This window comes from Mya arenaria, chromosome 14 (assembly GCF_026914265.1).
Source record: "Mya arenaria isolate MELC-2E11 chromosome 14, ASM2691426v1".
NCBI classification, from domain to species: Eukaryota; Metazoa; Mollusca; class Bivalvia; order Myida; family Myidae; genus Mya; species Mya arenaria.
Genome location: NC_069135.1, coordinates 49,710,047 through 49,732,428, shown reverse-complemented (window position 1 = coordinate 49,732,428; position 22,382 = coordinate 49,710,047). Strand labels below are relative to the sequence as shown.

The following is a 22,382-nucleotide window of genomic DNA, read 5'->3' as shown; positions in this document are numbered from 1 at the left end:
TGACTACTGATATATGATTCATTCACGAGTCCGTTTTCTACGCAGAACCAGACGTTGGCTTGCCCGCGACACGTCGCCTTTGTGTGCCTAACATTCGTGATAGGGTTTTTCAAAATTGCACCATGACTTAACTACTGATTGGACATGAACAAGAATGTGACGAAAGAAAGGTGCAATTTGAGTATATTAACCCTGGGGGGGGGGGGGGGGGGGTAGGGGGATAACAACAGAACTCCAACCTTGCCGCTCCATTTGATGCCCCGCCATACACAGAAGTAGACAAGCACCCATACGACCAGGAGTGACAATGCCAGCTCCCAGACAACACTTCCGGGGGAGTCAATGCCGTCCGATAACTGTAAGACATGTCGCCTAAAGAGAAAACGATGTAATGTGAATGTACTAACTCAATATGGCCATAGTTCGAACTTTTTTTCATTTATTTGATATTAAAACAGTAAAAGATTTGTCTTTCGTATGTCTGTTATTGCCACTTCACATTTCCACTCTCATTTTCTATTCTTCAACACCATAGATGTTTCTGTCGTAGACTGGGGTCGAAATTTAGAAAGATAAATGGAATCAGTTATGGTGAATAAGAATAGGAATACAACTGGTTGTCATCTTCTACAACTAAGCTGATACAGTGCAGTTTTAAGAAACACTGCCTCGAAGACTGAACATTAATGTCTCTTGCTTGATTACTTACAGAATAGGTTTTAACCAGTGCAGTTCTTGGAAACGTTACCAAGACTGGACAATAAACTGTCACAAACTTAGAAAGAGTACAAAGATACTCTGCAAAATATCTCATCTTGCATCTAACGCAGAACTGTAATATAATTGACATCTTTACTTAATTTAACAATCCATCTTTGCTTCTGACGTGTTTAATCAAAGTAGATTACAAATCTAACCAGACCGTAGATAATGGAATTACGAGTAATTTCCCCTACGTAAATGCATAAATTACATACAGAGTTGGAGCACTACTCTTTTATTTCTTGGATTAAAAGTCGGTCTCAATTCTACGATTTTTTTTATTTAGTAGCATTCTTATCTACGCCACTTACCTTCCAAATTTCCTCTGACTTATTCTCCCAAAACATAATTTGGGGTGGGGGGGATTTTGTGTGTTGCTGCCACGTATTGGACAAATTATATTGACAATTTCGTAAACAAAGTAATACAAATGTGGCCTTTACTTACTCCCAATATTCAATCACAGCGTCGGTGGTGCCATTCGGAGCCTGGGATGCGTTTCCAAAAGAGACATTTCCACTTTCAGACAAACTAGTGAAGCAACTGAAAATAGATGAAGTGGTTGGTTGTGGAACATGACTGATAAAAGATATTAACTTTCTCACTTTGGTCCTCAATAATTAGCAATTTTGTTGTAATCTCTACAATATTTATGCAAAAAGCTACAGAAACAAGCTCAGTAGCAAAACGTTTAAACATAAACCCGGTTTAATGACACTGGGCAAACGCGGCTAAGATTATGTAAACTAAAAACTACCGTTCTCATTCTCTGTAAAACTGGAAATTATGACAACATTAATTGTAAACCCACAGGCATATGATGTTTCCATTTAAAAAGATTGAACTTTGTATAAGTTGTACTAAATCCTCAAGAGGAATCAGGATATCGGTTTGTACTAATCTTAGCTCAATTAATTCGAAAAACAAAACCATGCAAAAATTACTTACGCGGAAGTAAGCCACGTCTTATTATTATTCGACAGACTAATAATTACGATACTAAATCAAGGTTAAGAAATATCTTTTTCTTTCTCTGGATTTGAGAAAATTCACCTTCATTTTCATTAAAAACACGTATTTAGCGTGTAACTTTCAACACAGAATAACACTATTTACGGAGAATAAGGCAAAGATTTATGTTCTAATCCTGGAAACATACAGTGTTTATACCGTAAGTGTATAGTTTGCTAATATGATGGCAGAAATAAGCCACTTTCAATTCCATGAAATAATTACTAGACTCTTTAGAGAGACCGATGGAAAGTGGGCCTTGTCTTGTAACCCATTGACTTATAAGAGCGAGAGGAGTGGGGGGCTTTAATTACTGAACTCTGGTAGGAACCGTTTTTAGCCTATGCGTGTAATTGTCTGTCTTTTAAATATATTATTTTCCCAAGAAGAAATAAAAACAAAAAAGTCAACCCAGATATTTTATATCAAAAACCGAGTCATCCTGATGATTATTGTTTAAGTTTCATTATTTTCTTTTTAAATTACATATTTTTAAAGGTTTTTATTCCTTTCTGTATAAGTCACCAAAAGTCATATTCGAATTTGAAGCTTTCTTTTCAGAGTTATTTCAAATGATAAAGGACAATTGTTGAAAAGCTTAATTTCCTTCCATGGTTTATAGTACAGATATACATGTGTTAAACTGTACTCACATAACAATCGGGCCTAAAATAAAGTGTTACAAAACAAGTAGGTCAAACAATCTGTCAAATGTCATATATGATCGAGTTATAAAGTGTTCAGAACATTTTTGCATTAATTTTAAGACAGTTACTTTGTCATTCTTACTTTCACAGCAACTTCTAAACAGACTTATCGACAATTATTTATTTTTAGTATTAATATGTTTTGAGAAGCATTTGATTTACATACTCATAAGACGAGACTCAATGTCTGATCTTTTAAAGTATAAAGTGATAGCTGGTATTGTCTGTTTGATATGTCAAACGAATACGCCAAGTTTGGTATGTTATGCAACAATTATTGTTTGTTATATTTTAAGTATCGTATGGTATACGCCAAGTATGGTACTTTATGCAACAAGTATCGTATGTAATGCAACAAGTATCGTTTGTTATGTTATAAGTATCGTCTGTTATACGCCAAGTAAAGTACTTTATGCAGCACGTATCGTATATTTTGCAACAAGTGATGTCTTTTTGTTATAAGTTTCGTATGATATGGTATAAGTATGTTATGGTATAAGTGGTTAAAAGTTTGAAAATATGAATACTATTTTGAAAAGCTAAGGACCAACTCTGGATTCATCCAGTATTGCAACCAAATTTAAATATGACCACCATTAAATTATTCTTGCGTATATATATATATATATAGTTGTGGTATTCACTGTGACTTGAATAAAAGCCCTGTTTAGTGATATTTTATGACTGTAAAGATGTTGGAAGTAGACTATTTCATAATTCATACAAATATTCTTAAAGAAAATAATATTGTTGTTGTGGTGGCTACCATAATTTCCTTAGAATGATTAAGTTACCGATATTAAGGGCAATGGACCCTATATTTAAATAAGGCGATGCTTATTGCAAAGAAATGTTTGAAAAGTAACATATATTTTAGTATTGCAGAAGTTTTTTTAACCTGATCTTGTGTAAGCTATGTATATTTGGGACCTAAAAATCCAAGATGGCGTTCAAGATGGCCGCCATAAATGTGTTAAATTTGACAATAAGGAGGCTGAATAAGATCTGCACATGCGTATGTTTGGCTTTGAATGTTCTTTGTTGTTGTCACTATTAAAATTATAGAGAACTAGCTACTTTGGTGTTTGACTGACACACCATGGACTTAGTTGTAGCTGCATTCGCGTTTATTTGGATCTGGGTTGCCTGCAGAAAAGCCATCCGTTGGTACGTTTGATACGGATAAACTTTATTGCTTATTATATGATAAGCTGGGCATTGAATGGAGTTTAATTGAGCCTCTTTATTGTATGTTTGGCGCAATAATGGCTCACAACTGACCTGAGTACACTCAGTGAACTTATAAAAACACGTTTTGGCTTTCTAAATACTGATAGGAACTTAGGAAAATACGTTTTTGGCTTGTTTGGCACTGGATCATTAACATATTAGGTTGGAAAAACACTTCATGAAAAGTTGGACGGGCATACATGAAACTCAACAAAAAATAGTCGCAGCCTTTAAAGCACTGGGTACGCTAAAATACGGCCATACGCCTAAGTGGCAAGGTTATGGTAACTTTTAGGATGGGAAAAGAGATGCATTATATAGGGTATTGTTCCCCTATAAAGCGCCCGGACCTGTCAAATCTCTTATCCCCTCGAATATTATATGAAGGTGTTTGGTCCAAGGGTCAATTTGAATCGTCTTTGTAACAAACGATTGAGACCAAGCACGCACTGAAATTGCATCCGGTTTTAAAAGCCTTTTTAATGTAGAACCACATTGGATGTCGTCCAAGTTCGCTTCCGCTCGAACAACTTTATTCATCGAAGGCAAGGGACCGATTCAATAAAGGATTTAGGTTAAAACTTTAATTAAATAAAATCTGTATAAAGGTTACAAATGGAAACACATTTGTTTACTTAATTTCCCTAACTTTATGTTTATTTTAATACCCATTCAATTAGCACAACCATGTAGCTAAATAACGATGTAAATATGACGCTAAGATAATATTAATTTATGACCCAAATCAATTAAGATCTAGATTCAAACGGCCCATAGACTCCTGGATGCTCAAAAACGTATAAATATCTCGCCTAAAGCTATTAATTACAAACATTTTATATCTGTGTTAATCCCTGAACATTCCCTCTCCATTCGGTAGACATTATGGAACCAACAGAGACTTCAAGTTCTGTATATGATAGAAACTGTCTAAACGAAAATGTTTTCATGGTCGCAAACGAATTTCATTTGTTCATGATTTGTCCATAGTATATAGCATTGTGATATTCTCTTATTTAGAAAATTTAATGTATATTAGTATTGAGAACGAACAATTCATATACAGAAGTATTGCTGCGGAGTAAAACGTTCACATAAACTACATTGCCAAATACAAACTTAGTTGATGATTTTAAACTCAGATGGTATTACTGTCTGAACAGTATATCTTAAAGATGCACTCTTACTCCCAAATAATAATAACCGCAATTAACAATAGTCTTTAATATTTCAAAAAGAATGAGTAAATGTCAGAAAAAAATGGTTATTATGAAGGATACCGTGTTTAATTTGAAAGAAATGAGCATAAAACACTGTAATTCTACCTTAAGAGACTTTAATAGACCAGAGTATATCTTTTAGCATTCACCAATCATTTAATATTTTTGCGCTTTCTGCTATTAAAAACACGTTTACAATCTTGTTATCATTAATTAGTATTTTCCATAAATTTATTATTTTGTAAGTAGTTAAAGGTTTAATAGTCAAAACTGATTTTTGTTATACTTGTGGATGTATTGATTTTGAATAAGAGATTCACTCTTATGCTTATGCCGTTATACGAATATGATATTTGTTTACGTTGTACTCTTAATGTCGCACTCCACCACAAAATAGATCATTTTGGGAGGAGGCCTTTAGCTTCAATTAAATACGAAAATAATATGTTATGTTAATTACAAGATGATACGTTGGTTTAAACATAGTGAAGTGTTAATGCGATGCGGTTATAAGCGACATTTATTAAAAAAGAAGATAGACCCTTTCCGCTCTCTGCCCTCGAATTAAGATAAATGAATCGTTATTGCATGTATGCGTCTTGTGTGTCGACTACAGATCTGTAAACGCAGCGCAGTACACTGGATATAAATTTACATTCAATTTAATTTGCACTTAAGTCATTCACGTCTATTAATATTGATCCCCGTTGCTTCGATAACTAAACAAGATTTGTTTGGTTTGCTTTAGGGCAAACTTCTCTATTTTATGTTCTCTCGTGAGGAAACTAAGCCAAGGGGATTACAGCCTCGCATTGCAAGTCTATAAAAATTGTATGCGTTAAACTTTGAATAGCATACCCCTTTATAATGGGCGGAAATTTGTTATATATTTTCTTATAAATATGTGTTAAGCACATTTGTTGTCTTGTCTTAACCAATGCTCTTTATTTATCACGATAATATTTTTGTTATTTTTCGATCTCAAACTCAACTCATTTTACCACAGGATAGGTCCGTGTATATACCGTCTTTCAATTGTAAAAAACGAAAAAGGAACATACAAATCCTTTTTCGTTTTTCTAAAGATTGAAGAGAAAACCAAAATTGATAGGTGTTTTCCATTTCCGCTTTTAATTGTAACCACGGAATACAAAACAAGGAAACTATTTATTTATACAGTTTTTTGTTTTTTCGTTTAACACTTTCGTTTTTTTATAATTGAAAGTAAAAATCGAAAAAGGAACATTCAATCATTTTCCGTTTTTCTTATGACTGAATAGAAAACCAAAAATAATAGTTTTTTTTTTCTTTTCTATGATTTCAATTTTACTCACGGAAATCAAGACAAGAAATTGATTCATTAATATGTTTTACAAAGAGCAAAACGAAAAACGAGAGGTGCTGCGATTTTACTTTCAATTGTAAAAAAACGAAAAACGAAATGACGGTATATAAACGGACCTACGCTTACTAAATTACAGGGGCGATATTTCCAGATGTTTTTCAAGAATCCAACGTGAAGTTAATATAGATTTATTTCTGAGGTGAGTATTTTTATCAAAATTATTATAATATTTTCAAAACCTGGATGAAATTTAAGTGCATATTTTGTCTAAATCGTTTGTTACAAAGACGATTTAATATATATATTGGTCGAAACATCATACAAATAATACGCGATGGGCCTAGAGGTTTGCCAGATCAGGCCGTTTTATAGGGGTACAATGCCCCGTACATTGACACGGCAACTTCCATTCCTTTAATAAATGAACGGCTATTCGGCAATTGCGAATAATGGGGTCCTATTAGCCAATGAATCAACATCTTCGGCTACGTTCGGATCGTGAATCATCGCGTTTTACTTTGAAATTTGTTTATCGTGTTATTATTTATGCCAGCAGGCCACGAAAAATCTTTGCTCAACTTGTTTTTGTTTTAAGTGTTATGTTTTGATTTGTTAAATGTATTTTTGTTGTGAGCGTTTCAATTTAACGTTCAAAGTAAATAAATTGTTCCCGTGTTATTGTGACGTCTTATGATGAACTGTTTCCGGCTACGGTCGGGCCGTTCTATTTACAGATTGGGTGAAAACAAATTACTGTAAGCTGTCCTTAAATGAAATAAGGTATTTTAAACAATTCTGAAAAGAAATAATAAACAACTCGTGTACTTAAATGTAAGCGATGAATCGCTCGATTGGTGACATTATCGGGGATATGAACGCAGTTGGGCTAGTTGAAGTACACATGGAGAGTACTGCGTTCATATACATGATAATGACACCAATCACGCAATGCATTCCTTTAATTATGCCCTTTGAACACGTTTATCAACATAATTACATGCCTTAAAAATGTAAAAAAAAAAATATCCACAGGGTAGTGTAAGAGTCCTTATGGGCGAGCGGTTTTTGAATTTACCAGCTTCCCACTTCAGCCAATTATTTGTATTTGTTCTGCATTTTTGGTATCAAAGATTGAATGATCACAATAAATGTGTTTTCAGATCCATTGCCGTGAAAAAATCGGGTCCAAAAACATTGGCGAGCTCCATTTAGCGAATTACGCTACCGTTTATCAGTTTTGTTTTTATGCACAATAACGAAATATGTTTATAAACAAACATATATGATCTCCTCCATGCAACAGAATGACGTATTTACGAATGTTTACTGCCTTCCTTCATGTTATCCTATTAATAAACAACATGTTTTTCTTGAAATTGTCCCAAACGACCTAATATGGACGAAATATCTCGCGTTTCACATCAGCCCTCTGATAAATATCAATTATTTCCCAAGATAAGAAGATTTTCACGATGTTAATCGCTATTGAATTAATGAAGTGGTACATGTGTATATTAAACACATGACACCCAAGCCTCGCCCCTACCTGTTAGTATTCCAGTGGTTACCACATGTGGCCCAGGGTAGCTCACCGGAAACAGATGCTAGGGAGGCGACAAGGTAGCGAGCTGCCCAGGCGAGGATGACGATGTAGTAAATGTTCAGCTGGAAAGTCACCAAAAGCGAAGACACGCCGATACCTGGGAGAAAAGAAAGACCCGGCATTAGAAATTATATATTAAATTAGATATCGGTTACAACTTTCTCGTTGTAACAGACTATCCTTAAAATTCGGCAGGACACTACCTTTTACTAAAGAAGTACATTTGAGTTGATATTTCCAATTTTATTTCCAATGCACGTGAATGTTTGACTTTGATCAATTCTACCCATATCTTAGTTTTTTATCGCTCAGAATAAGGAAGAAATTACAAAAAAGTTCCATGTAAGAAGAGCGTGTTTCTTATAAATAGTTCGTTCGCCATGCAAAGAAACTTGGATATATTTTGGGTAAAGCTGAAATATATAAAACACGTATATGGAGTTTTTTTGGAAGCCGTCTTAGTAGTCAGAAAACTAGTTGAATATATCCGTTGGTTGGTTAGCTCATTTAAGTATTCCATAACAATGCTACCTTTAAAGGCAGGTGCTAGACGCCCCCATGCTTGAAGGCTGCTGATGCTGGTGTACTGGCCTAGTCCAAGCTCTATTAGGAAGATTGGTACCCCGCATGTCAGCATGCACACCAGGTATGGGATCAGGAATGCCCCTGAAATTAATCAAGATTAGTTCCCAACATTTACACCACGTATTGTACTAGAAATTTCCTTGATGTATACCAAGATCGGTAACCCTCATGTTAGCATGCACAACAGAAATAGAATAAGAAATGCCCCTGTAATACACCAAGATTAATATCCCGTATATCAGCATAAACAACACGTACTGTACTAGTAATGTCCCAGAACTTAAACCAAGATTAGTACTCCGCATGTTTTGCATGCATTCCATACCAAATGTGTTAATATACAAGAATCACTCGTCTTCTAACAAAGCTCAGTCCCAGTGTTAAATTGTTCATCATTTAATGACAGGTGTACCTATTCTTTAGTCACATGATATTCTAATATTACATGTCGACGTATATTCCCACGTGTATTTGTTGAGAGTAGCTAGATAACTTTTGATGAGGCTTATATTTTTGAGCTTCTAAATATTAAGAAATGTTGGAACAAGTGTGAGGATATGGCCATACAATTAGTTTAACGCCCCGCCCAAACCCCACCCTCAGTAGAGTCAGTTGTACATATACCGGCCTTATTCTTAAATTTCCGAATACTGGGCTTGTCCCTGGTGTTTACATTGTATTATAAGACGATAAACATCAAACTTGAAACATTGATAAGCTTTACTTTTTTACGTTTCCACTTTATTCAGGATTGTGCACGCAAACTGGTTTAAATCCCCTAGTAAATTTACATTGTACTGACTGTTTCAAGGCGGTACCAAGCAATCCTTGATAAACACACCTAGTTTTTACATAGTTTATATTCACTGTGTTGTTTTGGAGTTTTGTACTGTTCTTCCATGTTTCTTGTGTGTAATTTTTGTTTTTATGTTCTAAGTCTTTGCCATTAAACCGGGTTTATGTTTAAACGTTTTGATACTGAGCTTGTTTCTGTAGTTTTCGCATAAATATACTTGAACGAAAGATATGCCTAATAGTTCTATATAAACATCTAAAATCAAACAATAGAAATTAGCAAGGACATGATTCACTCATCACATATAAAATTACAAGTTATATACTCAATAAATGATGTAAGGCTGTTATACGGCGTTATTTTCATTTGACAAACGATAAAAGAACACTTCCAAACCGTACATGTTTTTGGGTCTCAGACACGAAATGAGGGAAGAAAACGTATATTAACTATTCTACTTCGTGTTTATTCTGTAGCGTGAAATGTATAACTGCGGGTACACACGTGTATACACGCTAATGCAAATTAAATATCAGGATTAATGGATGATTGTATTGACTTTTGTCCACGTATTTTCAATTATATTTTATTCATTGAACAGTATTGTATAAACTTTGTTAGTGTAGTCGATTTTGTCTTATAGATATGTGTCGCTACATGCAGACTATATACATTTGCATAATAAATCATGCAAATAATATTTCATTTGATATGCAATTCATGCAAAATATATCACACTTTATAGTCACGCAAACCATGTTGAATGCAAGTCATGAAAAATACATCACACTTGAAAGTAACGCAAACCATATTGAATGGCATTCATGCAGAATATATCACACTTGAAAGTCACGCAAACCATGTTGAATGCAAGTCATGCAGAATATATCACACTTGAAAGTCATGCAAACCATATTGAATGCAAGTCATGCAGAATATATCACACTTGAAAGTCACGCAAACCATGTTGAATGCAAGTCATGCAGAATATATCACACTTGAAAGTCACGCAAACCATGTTGAATGGCATTCATGCAGAATATATCACACTTGAAAGTCACGCAAACCATGTTGAATGCAAGTCATGCAGAATATATCACACATGAATGTCACGCAAACTATGTGGAATGGCATTTATGCAGAATATATCACATATGAATGTCACGCAAACCATGTTGAATGCAAGTCATGCAGAATATATCACACTTGAAAGTCACGCAAACCATGTTGAATGCAAGTCATGCAGAATATAACACACATGAATGTCACGCAAACCATGTTGAATGCAAGTCATGCAGAATATATCACACTTGAAAGTCACGCAAACCATGTTGAATGCAAGTCATGCAGAATATATCACACTTGAAAGTCACGCAAACCATGTTGAATACAAGTCATGCAGAATATATCACACTTGAAAGTCACGCAAACCATGTTGAATGCAAGTCATGCAGAATATATCACCCTTGAAAGTCACGCAAACCATGTTGAATGCAAGTCATACAGAATATATCACACATGAATGTCACGCAAACCATGTTGAATGGCATTCATGCAGAATATATCACATATGAATGTCACGCAAACCATGTTGAATGCAAGTCATGCAGAATATATCACACATGAATGTCACGCAAACCATGTTGAATGGCATTCATGCAGAATATATCACATATGAATGTCACGCAAACCATGTTGAAGTGCATTCATGCAGAATATATCACATATAAAAGTCACGCAAACCATGTTGAATGCAAGTCATGCAGAATATATCACACTTGAAAGTCACGCAAACCATGTTGAATGCAAGTCATGCAGAATATATCACTGCAGAATATATCACACTTGAAAGTCACTCAAACCATGTTGAATGCAAGTCATGCAGAATATATCACTGCAGAATATATCACACTTGAAACTCACGCAAACCATGTTGAATGCAAGTCATGCAGAATATATCACTGCAGAATATATCACACTTGAAAGTCACGCAAACCATGTTGAATGCAAGTCATGCAGAATATATCACTGCAGAATATATCACAATTGAAAGTCACGCAAACCATGTTAAGTGCAAGTCATGAAAAGATATGATTGGTGCGAATGTCAAGAAAAACATGTTAAATGCGAAATACGTGCAAAACACAACCCATGCTATTATGGTGCAAAAGTGTTAGATCAAGTTAGAGGTCAATGACCCAATGTTGTACAACGCACATCTCGTTATTACAAGTAAACATCATAAAACAGTACAGACGACAAATCGGTGTAAATATGTTTTGCGTATTTAACATCCTGCATTATATTTTTTATAGCCTAGGGCACATCGCATGGATCGGTATGAATCGCATTAACCTAATTACTTGAAAATATCATGGTTAAGTGTAATTCGGCATTGAAGCGAAATCCTTAGGAAGCACGCTCGGCTTCCAAACATACACATAAACAAAATGGGGAATTCGGACAAGTACAGAAAGTTCAATAATGTTATATAATATTGGCATGGAGCACAATAGAAATAGCTCCTGAAATTCATTACTTAGAAACTCGATGATGTAGTATGAAATAATTCCTTTGTAAGCACAAACTGTATTCAATTATATACATAAATAGCCGTATTTTTTTTATTAAAACGGCTGAAAAAATATTTACTGTGTGACCAGACCATCCTTGTTAAATGGCAGGCAAGGGCAAATGCGATTTTACATCAAATAAAATACAAATAGGTGATACCCTTTTTATACTTGACATTTGATAACATAAGCATTGCTAAGTTCAATGGAAAATTGCAAAAAAGCGACTAAAACGGAACACATTTTGAAAACTTTAGCGTCGTGTTTTCATTTTTAGAATAGAAATACTAAATAAACTGTATGCACAATTATCAAATACATCTAATTAAGAAATATAATTTAGGCCTTGGCAAGAAATAAAAAAAAATCCCATTTTTTTTAATTGGTAATATTGGTGGAATTTGACTGATATCAAATTTAATTTGTAACTTCATTCCTTTCTGTCACATAATTATCTTTGTTGCTATTTTTAAAAAATCATTTAGCCGGGTTAAAAGGAACAGTGATCAAAACCTGTCGCTCAGCGATGTTTTACAATCCAAAATCAAATAAAAAGTCTCACCACCCCCGTTTTTATAGCAGAGGTACGGGAACCTCCAAATGTTTCCCAGCCCCACGGCAAACCCAACACATGCAAGCATAAACTCCAGATTTCTCGACCATTGTTCACGCTTGATTGGCTCGCTGGACTCTGAGTCTGTGGATTTGATTGATTCACTGTTTCTGTTATTAAGCCATGGCTTTATAGCTAGAAACGGTTGTTTCGCATCGTCTCCACTGTTATTTTTTGTATCCTGCCCATTAATTCCATTTTCCTTTTTTGAACTGTTAACGCTGTCCAACTCCATTTCTGTTCCGTTTGTTGATAAATATCACTTATAATGTCAAACATTTGTAGCAAGTCCTTAATGTAGCAGGTTGATCAGGCAAGTGCGCCTGATATGTGACAGATACTTGTTTACGAATGAGACACGCATAACAAACCATACACATGAATGACCGCAAAAAAATAAGAAATTAAAGTACATCGACAATGAAGCAATATATTCAGTAAAATTTCCGCCATGGAAAAGTGATTTGGAAATTTACAAAATAATTATTTTTGAATCACTGAATAACATCAATAAAAAGCTTGCACGCATCACTTGCATTTTTATGAAGTGTCAGTAAATCAATTCATGAAATGTTGATGCTGCGAGGTCTAAACGGATTTTTACTTCACACCTGACTTGACAAGTAGCTTTTCATAACATTTACTGCAAACTTTAAAGATGCACTCTTACTCCCAGATAAGATTTACAACAATTAATAATATTCTTTTTATATTCCATAAAAGATGAATAAATGTCGAAAACAATGGTTCTTATGAAGGATACCGAGATTAATTTGAAAGAAATAGGCATAAAACACGGTATTTCTACATAATGAGACTATATTATATATTCACATATTATTACTATTAAATACCCGGTTACAATCTTGTTATCAGTAGTTAATATTTTCCATAATATGCATTATTTAGTAAGTAGTTATAGGTTTATCAGTCAAAATTGATGTTTGTTATACATGTGTATGTATTGATTTTGACTAAGAGTGTCACTTTAAAGAACCTGAGCAGGCTCACTGTTAATAAAACATTTATCAACTACATTTACGAGTGTGAAAGAGAAACAAAAATCAAGTTACAAAAATATTACTTTCCTATGATTTCTTTTTTAAAAAAAAAATAGTAATCATAAGTATTATACAAGAATTCGTGTCCCAGTTATATCTTGGTTCATGTACTGCGCAATGAAAAGTATGCGGAGCTGAAACTTTTCGAAGCAATGTTCTGAATAGATGGAATATATATTTATTCATTTAGTTGACACTTACTAAACTGAATAGCGTATATGTCATGGTATTGAAATAAATGACAAAAATGTATTTTATAAAACCAAAATAACATTCGCGATAAATTTCGCAAAATCATATTTTAAACTTAAAATATTGAGTAACACAGGTATAAAGTTGAAGCCATTTTTATAGTTGAATTAAAAGTGACCTTCACTTTGCAGTTTAATAAGTAAAAATATACCAGCATATTCAGATTCATATTCAGATTCAATCAAGTAATCAAGTATGTTTTCATAATGTTAACAAAACAATATAATTACTGTTTTTGTATATTGCAGAGTATCCAAAGCAATCAATAGTGAAATAAGTTTGCCGAAATCAAGGGAGGTCATTTTTATAAAGAGTTATCATTCTTGCACTGTTAAAGGCTTCACATGGTTATCTTACATTACGACCTAACTTTTTTTAATTCCTCCATACATTTTTCAAGAGATTATGATTAAAAAAAAACACCTTTCCACCACCCAAAAAGAAATAAAAACACTCTCTAAAACTATGAAATATATCAAATGTTTATAATTGGAGACAAAGGGGGGTGGATAAATATGCAACTATGAGCTTTAAATTATTTTACTTTCACCATCCACAACTTTACATCCGCTTCCGTCAGTGTGTGATATTTCATGAATTAGCCATGCGCTGTACCAAATAGGTCTGATATTCCCGCGACGCACGCACGGACGGACGGACGGGACAAGGTGAATACTTTTTAGCACCCATTACTTTGTATTGGAGTATATTTAACAAACATACCAGCTCTGCATTCAGTATTAAAGGCCAACTGTCACAAATGTTCGCAACCTGTTTTGTTTTGTATTCCTGTTACATCGTGGAATATACACTGCAAGCGGGGACCAAATCGGACACGTGAGCTACCGTGAGCGCGATTGTTAGCGTTAACTGAACCCTTGGCAAGTATGAAATCAGAATAATACATCTTGATGAGTACCCCGTACGAAATACATCGATTTTGGTTCACAGCATTTTAACATTAAATAAATCCCTGTGTTACGTCAGCAAACTTTTTTATCCATGATACACCGTAGCGAATAAACGTCAGGCGGGGAACCAAATCTTAAACTACGTGTTTTAGCCGTAAACACTTTAACTGTACGAAGGTGAGATATGTGACCAAGACTGCCCCAATTCTATAGCATGCTTTAGTGTACACCAAACAGGCATACCATAAAGATCTTAATTGCCCTTGGTTAACAAACATACTCATGAAATTGGTCACGCACAATTTTTACATTTGAAATTCATGCAAGATATGATACATTGAATTAGCATGCAAACTATGTAACATGCAAGTCATGCAAAATATATCACATTTAAAAGTCATGCAAATCACATAAATGGATACATGTCATGGTTTTCTTTACTTTTTTTTCTTTTTTATCTGAAATCCAAGCAAAATATATAACAAATATGAACTACGCAAATCGTGCAAACTATGCTCGATTTAAAAGGGACTGTACACCAGATTGGCACCAAAAAATGTTTTTTTTCTGTAACGAATCTCAGGACAATTGTCAAATTGAATGAGTTACGCTTTGATATCATAATTGTAAATAAACGTACCAAAATGTAAAAAAAAATGTGTCGGAGACCGGGTTCGAACTCGTGTCGCCAAAATTGCAGTCCAGCGTCGTATCCAATGAGCTACGACGGCTTAATCTAATCGGGTGTCATAAATAACCTATACACTTAACTCGGTAATATCACGTGATAACACCGACTAGCCAATCACGCATAAGGAATGAATTCTACTTGGTAGACATACCCAGTAATCTTTTTTAATGGAAAAATACAAAATAACTGCTAAACTTAAATAAATTGTAAACTATGTGGTACTTCAGTTAGTAAGTTTCAATGCATTGTACACATCGATGCCAAGTTTATGTCAGTTTTCGACAATTTTCTTTTTTCTCTCGCTATTTTATCATACGTGAGACAGCCCCTTTAAATGCGGTAGTCGTGCAAAACACGATACATGGATTTTGGTACAAAACCGTTAAATTCGAAGGTCGTGCAAACACGACCGATTTGATAGTGGTGCAAAAGTGTCATATCAAGTTAGAAGTCAACGACATAATATAGTATGATGCATCACATGTAAACATCGTATAAAATACACAAGCCAAATCGATGTTAACGTGTTAAGTGCGTATTCAACATCTCAGATCATATTGTGATCGCCTTGAGCATACAGCGTGATAGATAAGTATCTCATTAATATAATTACTTGGAAACGGGCAAAGTATAAAATTATCTTGCAGCGAGATATTTAGAGATCGTGCTACGTAAACACATAATTATACATTATCGTTATTGCAAAGTTAGAAATAAAGTTCAGTTCAGACAGTTGAAAACTTATATATCCCGGTGGCCTGGAGCACAATAAAAAAAGATCCTGAACTTGATTACTTGATTCAGTTGATTGTATCATGATGTAGAATGAAATCATTCCTAAGTACAAACTACACTCAATCATAAACTAAAATGTCCGTACAAAAAGGTTGTTAGACAGTGGATGGTGTTTGTTTCAGTGTAAGATCGTCTTATATTTAATTACTTTCATGTTCACGAGGAGAAATATATTGCGATCTCACACTAAAACACTTACACTCAACAATTTTTCTTTTAATTATATACCTAAACAGGATGTAAAATGCCGGTTTATTGCATTTTTTTTCAGAGAAACGCGCCAAATTATACGTGAAAGTACGAGTAGCGTCATTTGGAAAATATGTCATTAAATTTGTGTCCTAGCCCTGTGCGCGCTGACTTTTGATTTAGAATTGAAAGCATGCTTATATTTCAAAACAATGCAAACTATCAAAATAGTATTAACTGTTTCAAACGGTGAACTGTTATTTTCATTTCACTGATAAACTACCGGGAATATGTAATAGAACGGCTGTATCAAATCTGCTGTGGAAACTGCAGGATCAAGCTTGTTAAAAGGTAACTAGCGCGCTTCTTTACACCTTTTAGAATACAAATTAATGATACACTTTTTTTCTTTACAGTTGATCATATAAGCAATGCTAAAAAAACTGTAAAATAAAGAGACAAAAATAGAACACATTTCGAGAATCTAACTAATCTAATCTAAATACTGTATTTCTTTACTTGTTATATGGATGGAATTTGACCGATTTTGAATTGCACTTTCACAGATCTTCCACTTTTACAACTTTTTTAAAAAAAATATTGGAAACTTTTTGCGTAAATATCTGCAAACATATGATATAAGATTGCTGACAAAAATCAGATCGTAGATTTTCATGTTTCCGTTCGAAAATTAATGTTTTATGGCTTAAACCGTTACTAACGGTTTAAGAAAAATGCACAAAACAATAATTTTTAAACTTAAATATAAAAATCTGCGATCTAATGCTTTGTCAGCCGTCTTATATAACTGGTTTCTATGGAAATTCGCAAACATGGCTCGTTCCAAGACAAAATATAAAAAGTGTCCAAACGTTCAAACTGTGAGAGTGCAGCTTAAATACATTTCTGTCACATAGGTAACATTCTAAGGTACACTGATCGAAACCCAACAGAGGCTCCGCGAGTTTTTACAATCCAAAATCATATAAAAATTCTCACCGCCCCCGTTTTTGTAGCAGAGGTACGGGAACCTCCAAATGTTTCCCAGCCCCACGGCAAACCCAATGCATGCAAGCATAAACTCGAGATTTCTCGACCATTGTTCACGCTTGATTGGATCGCTGGACTCTGAGCCCGCGGATTCGATGGTTTCACTGTCGTTGTTGGTAAGCAATGGTTTCGCAGCTGGAAACGGCTGTTCCACATCATTTGCACTGTTGAAAGTTTTATCCAGCTCATAAATTCCATGTTTTTCGTTTGAACCTCTGTTGACGGTGTCCATCACCATGTCTCGTCTTTTTTATTATAAATATCACTTATAATGAGTTAATGTAGCTTGTTAATCAGGCAAGTGCGTCACTTTAGTATACATATTAACAAATGAACGTGGAAGACTGCCAAGCGAATAACCAATAAAACAAACTTCTAGTAAGAAACCTTTTCGATTTATAATCCGTAACTTTCCGCAATGGGATCGTTATCCGAACTAAATTCCGTTAAAATTATTCATAAAACCTTGAGTAACGTCTATAATAACAGTTCTGGCATCACTTTTTGTAAGTATCTTTTGCAAGTAATTTATGAACTGTTGCAGTATCGAGGTCTTCACGGATGTACTATACACTTCACTACTTGAAGCTTTTGTATATAACAGTAATTGAATACTGAATGATCTAGTTTCAGAACCAAACAAACAATTATCAGGTTGTAGAGAAAAATCAATTTTATAAATTACTTTATAACTTTTATTTCTGTTTATATATGGTATTTGTATGATATATTAACAATGCTTAGATATTGAACATATCTAGTTTTCGGAATGTAAATATGTTCTTAAAATAAACATGAGCGCCGCGGATTGAATTGAACGCCAATTTTCGTCTGTTTCAATGGCAAACAAATGGGGTACAGTGACAATTAAAAATGCCTTAGGTAAGGTATGTGCGTATTTTCTCTCTGGCAACAAGTTTTCCAAATAGGTCATGGCCAGAGTTTTTGCACGCCGAAGAAACGACACAAAGTCTATGAGAACATCTTCAATCAAAGCGCTTAACATGTAAAAGAGCTTTTCGGTCTGCTACGTTGTGGGGGTAAAGTCATGCTATTGTCCAACAAATTAATTTAGGATAAACAGATGAAATGTCGGCCATTTATTATTTATAATTTTCTTGAACAGGGACACATATACACGTATATATACATATATTTCCTAGATTGTAAAAATGTTGGCTCTTTACTTTGTTCAAGCTATCCTCGCGGAGATATGAACAAACTTTATTGATGAATATTACAAATGACTTGATACAATAAGATGTCTTTGCTATAAAAAATAATATATTGTCAACGATTATTACCTTGCCAGTCTAAAGACCATTGCTTGGAATTGTTGCGACAGAATGAGCTACATTGTACTTTCTTTACATTGTATATTAACTGCTTCAATATAAACATTCAAAGTATGTGTTGAAATAGAAGTTTTTAAATCGTTCCCTTTGTTTTATTTATGTATTATCTTCCGCATTTGTTCGGGCGTTTCCGTCCATTTCCGCCAATATCTCGGAAATGCGATAAGGTTCGTTTTCTCAGGCTGGCGGTCATATCTCGATATCTATCTAACTTACTGACATGATCAAACCAAAGAAATCAACTTCCTAGAAATATAAATTAAATCAATTAAAGCAAATCCAACACGAAACCACGTTTGTGAGAATAATATCAAACAACCTATGTATTCAAGCATTAAAAATTAAAACTTGAATGTGTAATGACCACTACCCCAGGGCAAGGAAACCTGTCCAAAATCATTTCCGCTTATCAAAGTTAGCCGTGCAACAATTATAATTACTTTAATAAGCTTCTGAGTGATAGCGATACAGATCAAAATGGTAAATATTTTTATTTAAATTTGAAAAATATTTAACAGTATTTAACTAAATAGCGTTAGTTATCAAAAAGTAAAATAACAACCTTATATGGTAAATGTTCTTTTAAAAAGTATGATTTAAGTTATGCGTAATTTTATATATCGATCACAATAATTATTTTAAAAAATCGATAACGATATTTCTTACTTTGATTCAAAAGTTTCGATATCGTTACCAGAAATTTGGATATGTTCCGCCGATAAAATGGTTCCCAGCCAGAGAATTTGATTTCGTGTTGCTCTTATGTGTCTGATATCGTGTCTGATATCTGCTTTGTTTCAAGTTTAAATTTGTGTACCATGATTTTTGTCTTTTATATGATATTTTAACTTTTCTTATATAAGCTATCATTGGTAAGATGTGTGCACGTGTCCAGGGCATTTGTGATCTAGATACGTTCATTTCATTAGAAACTATTTTGACTTCATTTTTAGATAAAATAACATTCTTAAGTAGCTTGAATATTATCGACCATGATAATAACAGATCTTTTTATATTTTTGCATTTTACCATATAAGATGGCCATTTAAAACATAAGATGATATCTGTTTTCAGATGTTCATTCTCCGAAACCTATTTGTCTACGTGTTGCTGGTGACATTGGCCATCGCTTTGTGCGAAGATGCAGTATGCTCGGATGAAACCGGAACAGATTTTTGTTTTCAGCCTATGAGTGACAAAAATGCGGGAAACGTTTCTTTTCTTGACATTTGGACTGAATTGTCCATGAGTTTCAAGGAATTTATATGGAGCTTTTTACCGGAGAGTAAAGTGGATAATTATGTAACGGAAAATATCCAGAACCATTACAGTAGCGATGAAACTGATATACCTCCTATTTTTGATCAAGCGTTTATAGATGCAGCAAAGAAAATGGTTGAAGATATAACTGGAGAGAAGGAAAATCAAAATTTGGACAACTATTTTAAAACCGTTCATCCTCTGAGCCAAGATGAAACAGTTTATCCTGAGGGGGAAGTAGTCTACGAATATCCACCTTTAATGCAGAGGGATCCTGGTGCCGTTGGGCAGAAGCAGATTATAAAATTGGACGAGAAAAATGAGGTTACGATGACAACAAAATCATTGCAACCACCGCTGTTTGTTATACCAAACTTTTTAAGTGCTGCCGAATGCGACTTGATTATTGAAATGGCAAAGAAAAAGGGATTACATAGAAGTAAAATAATGACAGCAGAGTCTGACACATTTGCTGATGAGAATTTCGCATCAGAACGTCACAGCAACTCAAGTGTCTTGAAACGAGGAAGTGATATTGACGAAGAGCTTATTAAAACTTTGCACAGTAGAGTCTCAAAATTACTTGACATTCCTGATGAAATCGTAGACTACAGTGAACACCTTCAGATTGGGCAATACAGCCCCGGAGGTTACTATCACGCCCATTTGGATTCCACTATCAACCTGCCAAACTCCCCCTGCTGCTTTCAGACGGAGTGTACAAACGCAAAAGGCGAAGACCTGTCGAATACAGACTGTTGTAAAGTATGTCGTTTTGCTACGGTCCTTTATTACTTGAACGATGTCGAGGAGGGTGGAGAAACTGCTTTCCCGATTGCCGATTTATCCATAACAGAGCAAAGAAAGTACCAAGATGAAAAACCTGACTGGCAAAATTTGACGTCAAACTGCGATACATCATCTTTGGTCATAAAACCGGAGAAGGGCAAGGCAATTCTTTGGTACAACCACTTTATGGACAAGAAGGGGTATTTAGGGCATGTGCATATGAAGAGCTGGCACGGGGGTTGTAATGTAAAAAAAGGAGTCAAATGGATTGCTACAAACTGGATAAACACTCCCCACTATCGCACCCGACTTTTACCAAGCAAGTTCGTTCCACAAAGCTGAAAGGGTGGTTTAAAGACACGTAACTTATTAATGTATCTGTTTTTATATGTTATGCCTGCTTTAAAATAGAAAATGCTCCAGAAAGCAAGAGCATTCTTGTGTATTGATATTTGGTACGTGTTTATGTTTCTAGTGTTAACAAGGTGATTTTTTAATATGGGATACTTTTAAAAACTAATTATGAACATTAATTTATTGATGATATGTCACAAAATATTGAAACACAGTCTCTCTTACTCGTCTGTTAGAGTAGTCAAGCGTTCTTTAAACACTCTGATTTCACAACGTGACAGCTTAGTAATAGGTTGTCTGAGATAATAATGTTGTTAGATTTTCAGCATGAAACCCATTTACTTAACGTGTCCATTAATAGTAGTCTGTGCATCATGAACCTGGTAAAACTCGTGACCTTTAGCGCGTTCGTCATTTTTAGTTTGTGCATCATGCATCCAGTAATACACATGAGCTTTAACCTGTTCGTCATTATAAGTTTGTGCATCATGAATCTGGTAAAACTCGTGACCTTTAACGTGTTTGTCATTATAAGTTTGTGCATCATGCATCTAGTACCACACGTGACCTTTAACTTGTTCGTCATCATTATTTTGTGCAGCATTAATCTGGTAATACACTTGACTTTTTACGTTTCCGTCATTATTAATCTGTGCATAATGCATCGATATTTAATCTCTACACTTTTATTGCGGAAATTTTATCCCAATGGTACAACCAACTGATAATTCGGGATTTTCAAATATGAAAAAAGGGAGACAACCTAAATTTCCTTGTTCGGTTTGTGGAAAAGGTGTAACTGCCCGTAGTAAAGCTGTCAACTGTGATTTTTGTGAAATCCGGACACATATAAGATGCTCAGGTTATATAAGTGATTCTTTTTACTCAAACGTATGCAAATCTAATGGATCTTTCTATTTCACTTGTCGGATATGTACTTTTAAATTATTACCTTTTTATCTTTGTGATGATTTAAACGATATTCATGATAGAATTCTGCCAGATTTACATGACAATAGTTTTGCTGAATCTTGTAGTAATTTTAACTGCTTTGAACTTAAAGGACTACATTTTATTCATTTCAACATACGATCTCTATTACCAAAGTTGCCCGAAGTGAGACATTTAATGTCAAAATATAGATTTGCAGCCATAGCGTTTTCAGAGACCTGGCTGGACAATTCAGTTATGGACTCGGAAATACAAATTCAAGGATACAATGTGATCAG

General features: G+C 34.4%; 2 protein-coding genes across 3 annotated transcripts in view; one reads left to right on the top strand and one right to left on the bottom strand.

Moving 5' to 3' along the window:
- LOC128217306 (sodium- and chloride-dependent GABA transporter 2-like) overlaps positions 1-17,836 on the bottom strand; it is a 38,556-nt gene extending 20,720 nt beyond the window's left edge. Inside the window, exons 1-5 of one of the 2 annotated variants that reach the window (XM_052924357.1) lie at positions 17,344-17,836; positions 8,410-8,544; positions 7,822-7,975; positions 1,210-1,305; positions 240-372 (exon numbers count right to left, since the gene is read on the bottom strand). In XM_052924357.1, coding sequence (XP_052780317.1) covers positions 240-372; positions 1,210-1,305; positions 7,822-7,975; positions 8,410-8,544; positions 17,344-17,632 — 807 coding nt within the window. In that variant the 5' untranslated portion in view covers positions 17,633-17,836. Of the gene's footprint in view, positions 1-239; positions 373-1,209; positions 1,306-7,821; positions 7,976-8,409; positions 8,545-12,394; positions 12,910-17,343 lie in introns of those variants that run through there. The other variant, XM_052924358.1, reaches the window with a different exon arrangement.
- Positions 17,837-19,995: 2,159 nt separating this feature from the next.
- Positions 19,996-21,141, top strand: LOC128216202 (transmembrane prolyl 4-hydroxylase-like). Its single transcript, XM_052922774.1, has one exon. The coding sequence runs from the start codon at positions 19,996-19,998 to the stop codon at positions 21,139-21,141; it is 1,146 nt and encodes a 381-aa protein (XP_052778734.1).
- Positions 21,142-22,382: the final 1,241 nt, after the last annotated feature.